General features: G+C 50.4%; 5 protein-coding genes across 5 annotated transcripts; 3 read left to right on the top strand and 2 right to left on the bottom strand.

Annotated features, from left to right (window-relative positions):
- Nucleotides 1–702: 702 nt before the first annotated feature.
- Nucleotides 703–1,676, top strand: AtWU_08637 (mitochondrial K+-H+ exchange-related family protein; the record flags this gene model as incomplete). Its single annotated transcript, XM_035503745.1, has 3 exons — nt 703–1,139; nt 1,224–1,279; nt 1,339–1,676. The coding sequence occupies 3 exons, from the start codon at nt 703–705 to the stop codon at nt 1,674–1,676; spliced, it is 831 nt and encodes a 276-aa protein (XP_035359638.1).
- Nucleotides 1,677–2,154: 478 nt separating this feature from the next.
- Nucleotides 2,155–3,585, top strand: end3 (cytoskeletal adaptor protein SagA; the record flags this gene model as incomplete). Its single annotated transcript, XM_035503744.1, has 3 exons — nt 2,155–2,394; nt 2,526–2,760; nt 2,846–3,585. The coding sequence occupies 3 exons, from the start codon at nt 2,155–2,157 to the stop codon at nt 3,583–3,585; spliced, it is 1,215 nt and encodes a 404-aa protein (XP_035359637.1).
- A 534-nt stretch (nt 3,586–4,119) lies between these two features.
- On the bottom strand, nt 4,120–6,992 carry AtWU_08635 (putative SNF2 family helicase/ATPase PasG; the record flags this gene model as incomplete). The annotated part of the gene is made up of 4 exons (XM_035503743.1): nt 4,120–4,985; nt 5,053–5,797; nt 5,860–6,702; nt 6,783–6,992. The coding sequence occupies 4 exons, from the start codon at nt 6,990–6,992 to the stop codon at nt 4,120–4,122; spliced, it is 2,664 nt and encodes an 887-aa protein (XP_035359636.1).
- Nucleotides 6,993–8,197: 1,205 nt separating this feature from the next.
- AtWU_08634 (G-protein alpha subunit family protein) lies at nt 8,198–9,709 on the top strand (the record flags this gene model as incomplete). Its single annotated transcript, XM_035503742.1, has 1 exon — nt 8,198–9,709. One exon carries the CDS (start codon nt 8,198–8,200, stop codon nt 9,707–9,709), a length of 1,512 nt encoding a protein of 503 aa, XP_035359635.1.
- A 558-nt stretch (nt 9,710–10,267) lies between these two features.
- Nucleotides 10,268–11,801, bottom strand: AtWU_08633 (hydantoinase/dihydropyrimidinase family protein; the record flags this gene model as incomplete). Its single annotated transcript, XM_035503741.1, has 2 exons — nt 10,268–11,563; nt 11,625–11,801. 2 exons carry the CDS (start codon nt 11,799–11,801, stop codon nt 10,268–10,270), a joined length of 1,473 nt encoding a protein of 490 aa, XP_035359634.1.
- Between the last annotated feature and the right edge of the window lie 456 nt (nt 11,802–12,257).

The raw sequence follows: 12,257 nt of genomic DNA, 5'->3' as shown, positions 1-12,257 counted from the left end.
AAGCCTTGGCCCTTGGGAGAGATAGGATCATCGAGAGAACAGTCAAGATGGGTGAAACAAAGCGACAATGAACTGAGATCAGACGTCGCAGAAGGAGGGGAAAAGAGAGCGAAAGGCTGGGAGGCTGGTTTCAAGAAATTTGGATGATGGAAGCCTACGTAGTAATTCGTCCGGGCTGTAATCTTAGCTTGGAGGAGCTAAACCCCCAACCGGTTAGCTGCGTAACTTACAGCCAGGTACAATCAGTACTTACCATACCGTACAGCCTGCAGTCACGAATCTCCATATTGTCGGCAGTTGCAGTGTCATGCATACCGTCACAACAGTAAGCTGAATGACGTCTGAGATGCAACTAAGCAAAGCATCATCCATCATCACCGCCGCGCCGCCAATTAATGGTCCGGCAACCTCCACGCATCCATCTCCGCTACACCCATTCATTCCCTGATATCAATTCAGAAAACGGTAACAACTACGACTCGAAAAGCCAATTCAGGCCCCGTGACCTTCGCACACCCTCATCAGACAGGAAAGGCATGCCACTTCCATCTACGCCCTTGAATCGGTTATTTTCTCTAGTCGATCGCTAGCTCTCCCTGGCTGCCTCCCAAATTTGCCCAAATCAGCCATTGTCGCTGATCCTTGGAAACACGCCACGGCACTCATAATAATATCACAGAACGGATCCCTTCCTCAGTTGCTATGCGACTCTTCGTCATCCCTATCTCGACGCGACAAGCTCTAATCTACGCTCGACCCCTCCGCCGTGGTCCGTCGCAAAAGCCTTCGATACATGACCGGGTCATACAAAAGGCTGCAGAAACATGGGCGAAATGGGAGGAGGCCGATAAGGGCTGGAAGAAGCATTTGGTCTCCTGGGGTAATCGGGTGCAGCAACGCATCCCGTATCAAGAATGGGGTCTGAAAAGTATCCCATCTCTCGCAGCGGTGCGGCGACTTGATGAATCCTATGGGACCAAGAAAGTGGATGTACTATTCCCGGGGAATGCCATTCGGCCGGAAAAGCTACAAAAGATGCTGCAAGCAATTGCGACGGAAAGGCAGGACTTGCATCGCCGAAGGATGTGGTTGAGCTTGCTTGCGACGCCCTTGACCGCTCCCGTTGGGCTTATTCCTCTGTATGGAGCCCTTCTGATTTACCCCGATTTGAGTGGCTTGGTTGACCCGTATATGCTAATCACATAACCATACCTACAATATAGTGTGCCTAATGTCCCTTTCTTCTACCTCGTGTACCGAGCATGGTCCCATGGACGAGGTTGGCTTATCCCCCACTTCTTTCCCACTCAAGACAGTTCGTGAACTGACCACTCCAAGCACTTAACGGCTCCAAACACTTAGAGTTTCTTCTAGAGAAGAATCTCCTGAATCCGATATCATACCCTGGGCTCGAAGAACTGTACGCGAAGCGCGTATCTTACGCACTGGAAAATACTGGGGTGGACAAACCCATTGCGGAGATGGTAGAAGAAGTGGAGAAGAGTGATGACAGGTTACTTCTCCGCATGACAGATGCGAAGAAACTAGCCTCGATACTCGAGGCACCGGATCTTGCGCTGGAAGCTGAGCGAGCCATCATACAAGTGGAGGAAAAGCTGAAGGCTGATGCGAAGAAAGATGCTGAGGATGGGGCCTCTGAAAAGAAAGATACATGAGCAAAGGGGATAATTATGGGAAGGATTCCTACACGGCAACCATCATGGCCCGTGGCTGCCCCAGGTCTTCCGAGGACAAGTCAGTACATAGTGTTTGTAAATGGTGCATGGCGAATGGAGCTTGGAAGCACACGCCCAGTTAGAGTGATAGGAAGTATCTAGACATATTGCAAAATAATGGAAATCACGCGACTCCCTAAGCACTCCATAGCTATGAATCTTGAAGCTATCCAGAAACTATCTATCTAAGATAAAGTCGATTATCTAGAGCAGTACCTGGACGGAACTAACTTGTTCCGGTAATCCCAGCGGAGCCATTGCGGGACGCCCGAACCGGATGACGCCCAGCAATCCAGCCAAACAACTTCCCCCCATTTATTCCCCCCATCCTGTTCACTTCATTCATTCTTGCCTCCTGTCTCCCATTGCTCGGTGTCCTGCTAAGTCCCCAAGTCGACAAGCGACTCTGCCTCCAATCATGTCAACCAAGAAGATCGAGCAGTGGGAAATCGAACGGTACTGGGAGATCTTCGCATCGCTGGCAGGCGGCCAGCCGCGTTTGAACAACTCCCAAGCGGCCTCGGTACTCAGGAACAGTCGGCTTCGTGATGACCAACTGGAAAAGGTCTGGGATCTGGCAGATGTTGATGGTGATGGCGAACTAGACTTTGAGGAGTTCTGTGTTGCCATGCGATTGGTGTTCGACCTTGTCAATGGGGTATGTGAGCTCCCTAACTGCGGCGCCTCCCGGTCCTCCTGGTGCTGCATGTCTCCTTTCCCGCCCGCTTCTGCAGTCCAATGCTCCCCCCACTCCATTACGTTCCATGCTAATATATCCAATCCGCAAAGGAATTACAAGCAGTGCCAAACGTTCTGCCTGATTGGCTCGTTCCCGAATCTAAAGCTCATTTAGTCCATGCGACCCGGGCCCTGAGCGGTCGTCCGGAGCAATTCGAACGGATAGAAGACGAGGATGACACTCCCGGCCTAAAAGATGGCTTCGAATGGTACATGAACCCATCCGATAAGTCTAAATACGAAGAAATCTATCTCGCGAACAAGAACCACCGCGGGGAAATCTCCTGTATGTCCGAATCCAAGCCTCCCCCCCCCCACCCCGACTTCAATCTCCTGGGCCATGAAATTGACATGATGCGGGTCTTGTATAGTCGAATCGCTACAGCCTCTTTACGACTCCCTTGACGTCCCAGACACGGACATCCGCTCTGCGTGGAACCTAGTCAACCCTTCTGCTTCCCCGACCATCAACAAAGACGCTACGCTTGCATTCTTGCATATGCTTAACTACCGCCACGAGGGCTTCCGCATTCCCCGCGCCATTCCTGCATCCCTGCGCGCTTCGTTCGAGAACAACCAGATCGACTACCAAGTCGACAATGCCCGTCCCGCCCAGAAATGGGGCGCAAGCGGCGATACGGAGACCCTCACGGGCAAGAAAGCCAAGTTCGGAGATACCTACTTGAGTCGACTGGGTGCCGGAGGAAAGACATCCTATACACCCAAGGGCACGGATTTCAGCGACACCATCCAGGATGAAGAGTGGGAGAAGGTCCGGTTGAGGCGCGAGCTGGCAGAGATCGAGTCCAAGCTGGATTCCGCTAGAAAGGCCTCCGAAGGACGACGCGATCGACCTCGGAACGACGGCCGGCCCAACTGGGTGTTGATCAAGAAAGAAGCACTCCAGCTGCTGGAGTACAAGGAGAGGGAGCTGCGGGAGCTGCGTGAAGGCGCGGGCCGATCCAAAGACGGCCAGAACGTAGAACGTCTCAGAGATGATGTCAAGACCGTTGGCGAGCAAGTCGAAGGTTTGAAGAGCCATCTGGCGCAACGGAGGGAGGTGCTCTCTGATCTGCGGGCACAGGTCGAAGAGGCAAAGTTGTCCCGGTAATCATCTAATCTATTCCTCGTTCGACTTGCCTTTCCCTTTTCTTGCTTCGTTTTCTTGAATATACTTCTCACCTGGGTTGCTTCTGGTATTTTCTTCGTGCCGTGGGGGTTTTTACGCTCACGAGCTTTGCTATTGTGTTGTTGTCGTTGTATAGCCATTTTCTTGGCGAGGAGCATCAGGCGCTTAATGGATTGATTCGTGTCTCGTGTGCTTTATTTTCATGCATGCTTCGCTTCCACTAGAGGTGTGATTTGTTCCAACTCATTTGAGTCCTCAGTTTGGACCTTGCTTTCGCATTACCCACCCGCCTATTACTCCTCTTCCGTTTCCAGTCACCCCCTCTATCTAATGTACAGTACATAACAAGAACGCCCTATAGGCCTAGCCTAGGTCCCGCTTTCCCTGGCCTGACGCCCACCCCATAGTAAGTAGTCTTAATGATTGATTATGGGCACAATCCGCCTAAACGCCCGCCTTGATGAGGAATAAACAAAAAGAAAAACGAGAACCAAAAGAAGGAAGGGTAAAGAAATATTACTTCCCAATAATCTGCGCCATTAAACCATCACCATCCCTCTTCGTCTCGACAGCCATGAAGGCCCGTCCAGTAGTATCCAATCCCTTCTCAGCACGAGCATACGCCTCCTCACTGCGATCCGTCAAGATATCCAAATCCTTCTGGGAAAGCAAAGTGGCCGGGTCCGCTCCAGCCTCAAAACTCTCATATTCATCCTGCCCCAGCGCCTTCTTCAAATCATCAACATCATTGGAGCTAAGTCCACCAGAGTCCAACAGACTCCGGAACTTGCCTTTCTGAATAACCAACCGTTCGAGACGACGCTTCGAGTCCGCTTTCTCGAGCAGCGTCTGCTCCACAGTTCCCTTTGTCGCGAGGCGATAGACAATGACCGGTTTCGTTTGCCCGATTCGGTGGGCGCGGTCTTGCGCCTGCAGATCCTGCTGCGGATTCCAGTCGGAGTCGAAGAGGATGACGGTGTCGGCAGCCATGAGGTTGATTCCTTGGCCACCGGCGCGGGTGCTGAGGAGGAAGAGCTTGTAATTTTTGTCGGTGTTGAAGGCTTTGATTTGCGCGCGGCGATCTTCTTGGCTGACGGCGCCGTCGATGCGGCAGCAGTTCCAGGAGCGGAGTTGCGTGGCCCAGTCTTGGAGGATGTCGAGCTGGGTTTTGAATTGGGAGAAGATGAGGATTTTGTGGCCCTTCCTGAGAAGGCAGGGGACTAGTCGGTCTAGGAGGAGCATTTTGCCCGAGGCTGTGACGAGGGTTTCGTCGATGGAGGTTGGATCGTCCATCCATGGCCAGTAGAAGTTATGTGGGGAGTTGCAGGCAAGTCGGGCTTGCATGATGGGGTTTTGCATCTTCTTTTGAGCGATTTCTTTCTCTAAGAGGTGGGAAGGAGATGTTAGTTTTCCGATGTAGGATGAGGGCAGGGATACGGAGGTGCTTACTGGCAAGCCGGATGGTTTTGGCTCTCTCTTGCTCCTCCTGTTCTGTCTCGCTGGGTTGTTCAGCGATGTCCAGATCTTCTTCTAAGCCTTGCTCGAGTCTGCGAAGTCTAGAGTTGAATTCGCGGTCGCTCAGCTCCTTGTAGCTCGACACCTTGCCGCGTCTGCGGGAGGTGGGCAATGCTGCACTGGCTGGTGTGGATGAGCGGCTAGATTTGAGACTCTTGTTCGGTGATGAAGCTTCGCTGGTATCAGCGCTGCGTTTCAGGCTCTGAGATCGTGACGGCCTTCCACTCTTAGCCATGAGACGTTCCGTGGCTTTTTCCTCGAGGTACTGGCGACCAGTGCCGTTGAGAATCTCACGATAAAGGTCTTTCTGTTCTGCTGTCAACGGCGCATATAGGATGTACTCCCGCTTCTTGGGAAGGGACGTCTCAACATCGGTCTTCACACGTCTGAGGAGGAAAGGCTTCAAGATCGAGTGCATCGTGGAGACCAGCGTGCGCTTTCGACGTTCCATGACATCCGTCTGACCATTGTTGTCCAGCATGGACGAGAAGTCAAACCAACCCTGGAAGCTGTTGAGATCATTGAAGATCTCAGGTAAGAGGAAGTGCAGTAGTGACCAAAGTTCTGTGATGTTGTTCTGTAACGGTGTGCCCGTGATGAGGAGCCTGTTGGCCGAGTTGTAGGTGAGCAATTCCTTGATCAGTTTGCAGTTCATGTTCTTCAAGCGATGTCCTTCATCCTGCAGACATGTTAGAGAATCGGATCATCTCAATGGTCATGCGATGGGGGAGCAGAACATACCACAATGATATACCGCCACTGATATTGCGCGAGGAACTTTCGATCGTTCATGCAGATTTCATAGGAAGTGCAGACGACAGGAAAATCCGCACTCCTCTGGTCCTTCATGTTCATGAACTTCCTCCTTAATGTTGCACGTTCATCCCTTGTCCCATGGTACAAGACGGTCTTAATTCCAGGCGTCCACTTTGCAAACTCGTCCACCCAATTGCTCACCGTGCTCAAGGGAGCAGCAATCAGGAAAGGGCCAGAGACATTCTTCTCCTTAAAGAAAGCGATTAGTGAGATAGCCTGAACGGTCTTCCCAAGGCCCATCTCATCGGCCAGAATGCCACATAGTCCATTCATCCACAGCGACTTAAGCCACTCCAGTCCCTCCAATTGATACTTCTTCATCTTCCCTCCCGTCACCAACTCCGGTTGCTGGGTAGCAACCAGTTCCTGACCACCCAATGCCGTTGGATTCGCTTCATACTCATCTGCAGCATGCTCCAAAGCTTCCTGAACCGTCGGCTTATCCTCATCGACCTTCACATCCGCCTTCTTGAAGTAGCTGGAGATGGTGTTGCCATTCGCAGCCGCAGAAGCAGGCTTCCTTCCCCGGCCTCTCCTGGTCTTAGTGGTTTCCTGTTCTTCCTCCTTCTTCCCTTCTTCAGCGGCAGCTTCCGTTGTGGTGGCAGCGGACTGCCTTGCACTCGTGCGTGTCTGTCGCCGTCCAACCGGCTCGCTAGCACCCTTGGGTTTGGTTTCAGTCTTTTTCCCTTGCTGTTGCTGCTTGGCTGCTTCAAGTCTCGCCTCTTCCTGCTGTTTCTTCATTTTATCCGCCATGATCGCAACGAAGACCTATCAAGAGAGAGCGAACTCATCAGCAATAGTTCTGCGCCACCCAAATCCCTTCCAACCCCAGGATCGAACAATCGCACCTCACTGGTGTTAAGAAGATGCATCAGCGCCTTCGCCTTCACATCCATCCCCTCAATATCCTCCGATAAATCCATCTTATCCTGCGGCGTGGTCTTCTGGTCTTGGTCGGGTCCATCTGTCATCGGCGTGGACGCCTGCGAAGAGCCTGATCGTGGGGCGAATTCATCAAGGGAATCGGTCCCGGTGATGGGAGTATCTGGATTCGACATCTTCCCACTTCGATTTTTCGTCTTTCACGGATATCGCTTATAGGGTCTGTCGTTCAGCTAAATATTCCTTCTGCGCGGTCAAATGTCGCAATTGCCTCCCACAGCGGGATACCGGAGCAGAGGGAACTTGTCCGATTGCAGATTCACTAAAAAGGCTTGCGGTGAGTCCTTATCTCCCAGATGTCCTGCAACTCCGTTAAACAAGAGGCGATAAAGATGCCCTGTAATTGGGACCAGAGCATCAACACTGGGCAGGCAGCCTGCACACATGACGGACGGGCGGCGCGCCTTTGTTCTCCCACGCGGATTTTCGCGTCAGTGCACGGACCATCTCTAAATGGGTTTTTGCCTTTCACATGAACAACCGCTTCTTCCTCTTCCTCACTAAGACACACCCTACTTGATACAGGACTGCAAATACTGCAAACGATGTTATATGGTCCAGGTACTTGTGGATCTCACTGATCATCCTGATAATGAATTATGATTGAATAATGCATCGTGGTGCTGCTATAATCAAAGCCAGTGCTGCAGGACCCGGAAAGGACCGTATATCTGTGGATTATCCCCCGACATATAAACCACCATCATCATCATCATCATCATGCATGGCTGTGTTCAGTGCAAGTTGCCAGCTTTCAAGGCGCAGCTAAATTACCCTGTATCCTCTATCGGGCCCCAGTGACACCTTTGTTGTCTTGCAACGGAACATACCAAGCATCTTTGTCTCGATGCAAGAAAGATATTCACGCCATGGTGCTGACGTCCTTCGATGCCCTTTGCTAAGCCTTTATGTCGCTTCTCTTAGGAGGGGTTTACACTTGTCACTCCCTAGGATAGGAGTGTTGAAGTCTCCTTTGTATAAAATGGAAGCTCTGGATCAACTATCAGGGATATTCCATATTGCACTTCATGTCAACATGATTGCCCCTTTGATATGTCTCTGCATTGAATGAGAGTTTCCTACTAATCCAATGGAGTCCATTAGGGACCTTCCATTCAATATTGTATACCCCGTACAAAGAACTCCTGTGGGTTATGATAACTGAGCTTCCTCGACATATGCATGCTACAACATATAAAAGGCAAGGGGACAACACTGGGTCTTTCAATTACCTGCTCGCTCATTTCAGTACAGGCCCCGCTGGATTCAAGCTAAGCAAGAAACAACAACTCTCTCGCAAGATATACCTCGCTCAGGCATCATGGATCGATTGCCTCCCGAACTGCATGTAAAAATTGGCCGATATCTCTGGATCGATGAGTTATACCAGCTGGTTCTCGTCTCGAAATTCTGCTATTCCACTTTCACCCCGGAGCTTTACCGCGAGTTTCAACTTCAAGGAGTATACCGGCTGTGGGAACCCGATTTCCACATGGACGAGGATGGCCCTCCTGCCCGATGCCTCCCTTATGCCATCATTGAAAACCCAGATCTTGCTGGTTTCGTTCGGTCGCTACAGTTGGTCCCATTCATATATCCGGGTTCTCCAAAGATTGAGCTGTCTAGAGTTCTTCAGGAAACAGGACGGGGAGACTTCTTGCACTCTCATCCGCTGACCAGACAGATGATCCTGCGTTGGCATAATGAACTTGAATCCGACCCAAAACTCGATTCCTGCCAGTCCCTGAGGAATCCCTGGTTCGCTCTGCTATTGCTTCAGCTGAAGTATCTGCAAGATCTTTATGTTTTCTTGCCATGCGATGAGCACGGGCATGGCCAAAAAGGCCCCGCTCCCACGCCACATTTTGACGAAGTCATCTCCTGGGCAGCAAACCCTGAATCAGGGATCCTCACCCGCTTGACACATCTCACACTTGAAGAATCTCAAGCACGTTTTGACTATAAACCGCCAGGTATATCCGTGATCCGCCTGATTCCATTTCTCGAAATCTCTTCCTTAAGACATATTCGTGTTACGCGGATTGCCGATCAAAACGAACAAGCTCTCCCTCGCAAGTTCAACAGCAAAGTAACCCATCTTGACGTCAAACAGTGCGATAAAACCTTCACTCAATTACCGCAGCTGCTCATGGGGTGTTCAGAGCTCGAATCCTTCACATGGACGCTTGAGGAGTCAACACACCACCTATTCAGGCGTCCGCACCGCCCTGGCTTTCACTGGGAACCCAACCGCGCATATGATGCCATTTACCAACTCCGCTCCACGCTGCGACACCTTAGTATAAAATCTCACGTATGCCGTGGCGACCTCTACCTTCATCACGATGTGGAGTATCCCCAGCCAGCATACTTCGGGTCCTTATGTGACTTTCCTGTCCTAGAAACCCTACAAATGCGGATGGTTAATCTACTGCCTTTTCAACCCGGCACTCGTGTCCCGACTTCTCCTCTGTGGAAAATTCTCCCAAGTTCGCTGCGGTTCCTCTCCATAGACGGTTGCCTTATGCAGACATCTAATATGCTGTGCGATGAGCTGGAGGACTTGGCAGCACATTGCCAGACACATCTCCCTCAGCTAGAAAAGGTGCACATTGCGTATTCCCATTATGAGAAGATAAATGGGCAACAATGTCTAGCCTGTGAAGGCCCGGGTTCTGTCATGTCGTACAAAAAAGTTAAGGCAGACCCGGCGATCGTTGCGCGGCTTCGGGCATTGGGAGTCAAATTTAATAAGCAAGGGGTAAGGCTCCGCCCCTTCGGTAAGTTCAAGGACGGGAAATATGTCGATGATGCTAACCGGTGGTGGTACTAAGTATTATGAAGAGTTGTTGAACAGGGCTTGTGATTATGGTCAGTGTCTTAACTTCAATATCACTTTGCTTTTTTTTAGGTTTACGTTTACTATAATCATATTATGGATCGGCTGTATTAGGCAGATGTGCATCAGCCTCTGTGCTGAACACCGATAAGTTTGATTTGAACTAGTCAAAGTTAAAGTATCAGAAGGCAAAATAAATAGTGATTTGAATTATCAAGCAAGGCCCTCTTACATAAATCTTAATATAACATTGAATGCATGTATTTGACTTGGCTGTATACAATAGTGTACTGTATGAAATAAAAGTTAGATACATAACTTTGCAATACTCCTGTGCATAGATACATATTGATGCAATGGCGAGTCCAAGCTTCCTTCCCTCTTTTCATAGTTTCTCGGCATCGATAAATCACAGGCTATGCTAACCAGCAGAATCTTGATACTAATACAGTGGTTTCGTGAAATGCTTTTCTCTGTCATGGTGTGTGTGTGTGTGTGTGTGTGTGATCTTCATACTATCCCCATGTCCTCAAACTCCAAGAGGTATATAAACTAGAACTTTGTAAAATCCAACTCGGACTGTTCACGACAAAACGCACTGCGCCCTCTCTTCAAAAACTTCCCGTAGCCCTTCTGACCTACAATACCCCCGTTATCCCGATCCCAGACGACCTCCCCACGCAGCAGGGTGTATCGCGGCCACTGGGTTACCATGTGCCCTTCATACGGTGTATAGTCCACATTATGATGTAAAGCGGAATTCGTAATAGGGAATGGTTCCAGAGCAGATGGATACCAGATCGTGAGATCCGCATCGGAGATACCCGGGATAATGGAGCCTTTCTGCGGATATAGTCCGTACATTTTGGCCGGGTTGGTGCTCGCGACCTCAACGAACTTCTGAGGAGTGAGACGATTGGAGTTCCAGACCAAAGGAAGACGTGTTTCAACTCCCGGGCAGCCGTTGGGAACATTTCGGAAGCGGCCTAGGGGTACGTCGTCCTTCATGGCTATCTTTTTTCCGTTGACATCGTCGTCGTAGACGTATGGGCTATGATCAGAGGAGAGGATTGTAAATGTTCCATTTTGCAACCCTGTCCAGATGCTTTCCAGGTCGTTCTCACCCTCGCGGGGTGGGGGTGAGCATATGCATTTGGCGCCCTCGAAGCCGAGCTTGTCGAGGTCTTTCCTGGTCAGAAACAAATACTGTGGACATGTCTCAGCGAAAATAGGCCATCCGTTGGTCTGCGCGCCGCGAATCGTGTTGGCGGCTAGCGGCGAGGAAACATGGACGATCAAGATTGGTGTTTGGATAAATTGGCTCAGGGATATGGCTCGGCTGGTAGCTTCACACTCCAGGATTTGAGGCCGCGAAGCGGCATGATATTTCGGTTCAAGTAACTGGCGACTTTCGAGTTGCTCAGTCATCCAGGTGAGCATGTCGCCGTTTTCAGCATGGATAAGTACGGTTACTCCATCTTTGCGGCCCTGCATCAAGACATCCATAACCTGACCGTCACGTAGCTGCATAGATTCGTAGGTCATGAATACTTTGGCTGAGGACACGCCACGTTCGCGAAGAATGGAAAATTCGTCGAGAACCTCTCTGTTTGGGTTGGATATCATAAGGTGGAGAGCATAATCACAGTATGTAGCATTTTCGGCTTTCTTTTGCGCTGTTTCCAGCGCCTTGACTAAGGATGGATCAGACTTATCCTGAGGAGCAAATGCGATGATGCTTGTTGTGCCACCAGCAATAGCAGAGCGGCTTCCTGTCGTGAAAGTATCGGACGTTTGACCCTGGCCTCGCGGTTCGGCCAAGTGGACATGCGCATCAATGCCGCCTGGCTGATAGTGACGTGTCAGTGATTGAGACCATTACTGTACTTTCTGTATAAATGAAACTTACCATAACATATGCACCCTCGGCGTCAATAACTCGAGAAGAGCGAGCTATGGCCAGGGACCGCGCAGGAGCAAGTATAGCAATCTTCCCATCTTTGATGCCAATATCATACCGACCAACATCAGCGGCCGTAACAACGGTGCCATCTAGCACAACACAGTCAAATGAAGTAGTGAGCATTCTAGGTGCCAGTGCAGCTGTTTTGCCTTAACAACTCTTTAGGGAGTGGACTAAGGTATTGAGATCGTGGAGAAGCAGCAGAATTCCCTTGTTTAGGGTGCAGTGCTTCATCGTTCTAGGCAGGATGAACGCGACACCATCAACGAAACCGGCAAACAATTGCCAGACCTTCAACGTAAACCACACCACACGAACTCGATAGATCTACTTATCTCCAGACTGATCAGTAGGGGATGAGCTTACCCACTATCGACCCCGGTTTCTCGGGGCTTTAAAACGCCTTTATAAGGCATCCCAATAGTATCCAAAACCCTGAAAGTTTATCGCCAGATCAAACCCCGAATTAAATCATGGGTGCTAGTGGCTGTCAGATCCTAGGTCGAGAGACTCCAGCGTACGTAGACAACCACTGTTGTCGGATAAACAAGTCATCCAGCCGAGCAAAACAGGTTTAAC

The sequence above is a fragment of the Aspergillus tubingensis genome, assembly GCF_013340325.1.
Source record: "Aspergillus tubingensis WU-2223L DNA, scaffold_9, whole genome shotgun sequence".
Lineage (NCBI taxonomy): Eukaryota > Fungi > Ascomycota > Eurotiomycetes > Eurotiales > Aspergillaceae > Aspergillus > Aspergillus tubingensis.
The sequence above is the reverse complement of the archived record's forward strand: the minus strand, read 5'-3'. Positions and strand labels throughout refer to the sequence as shown.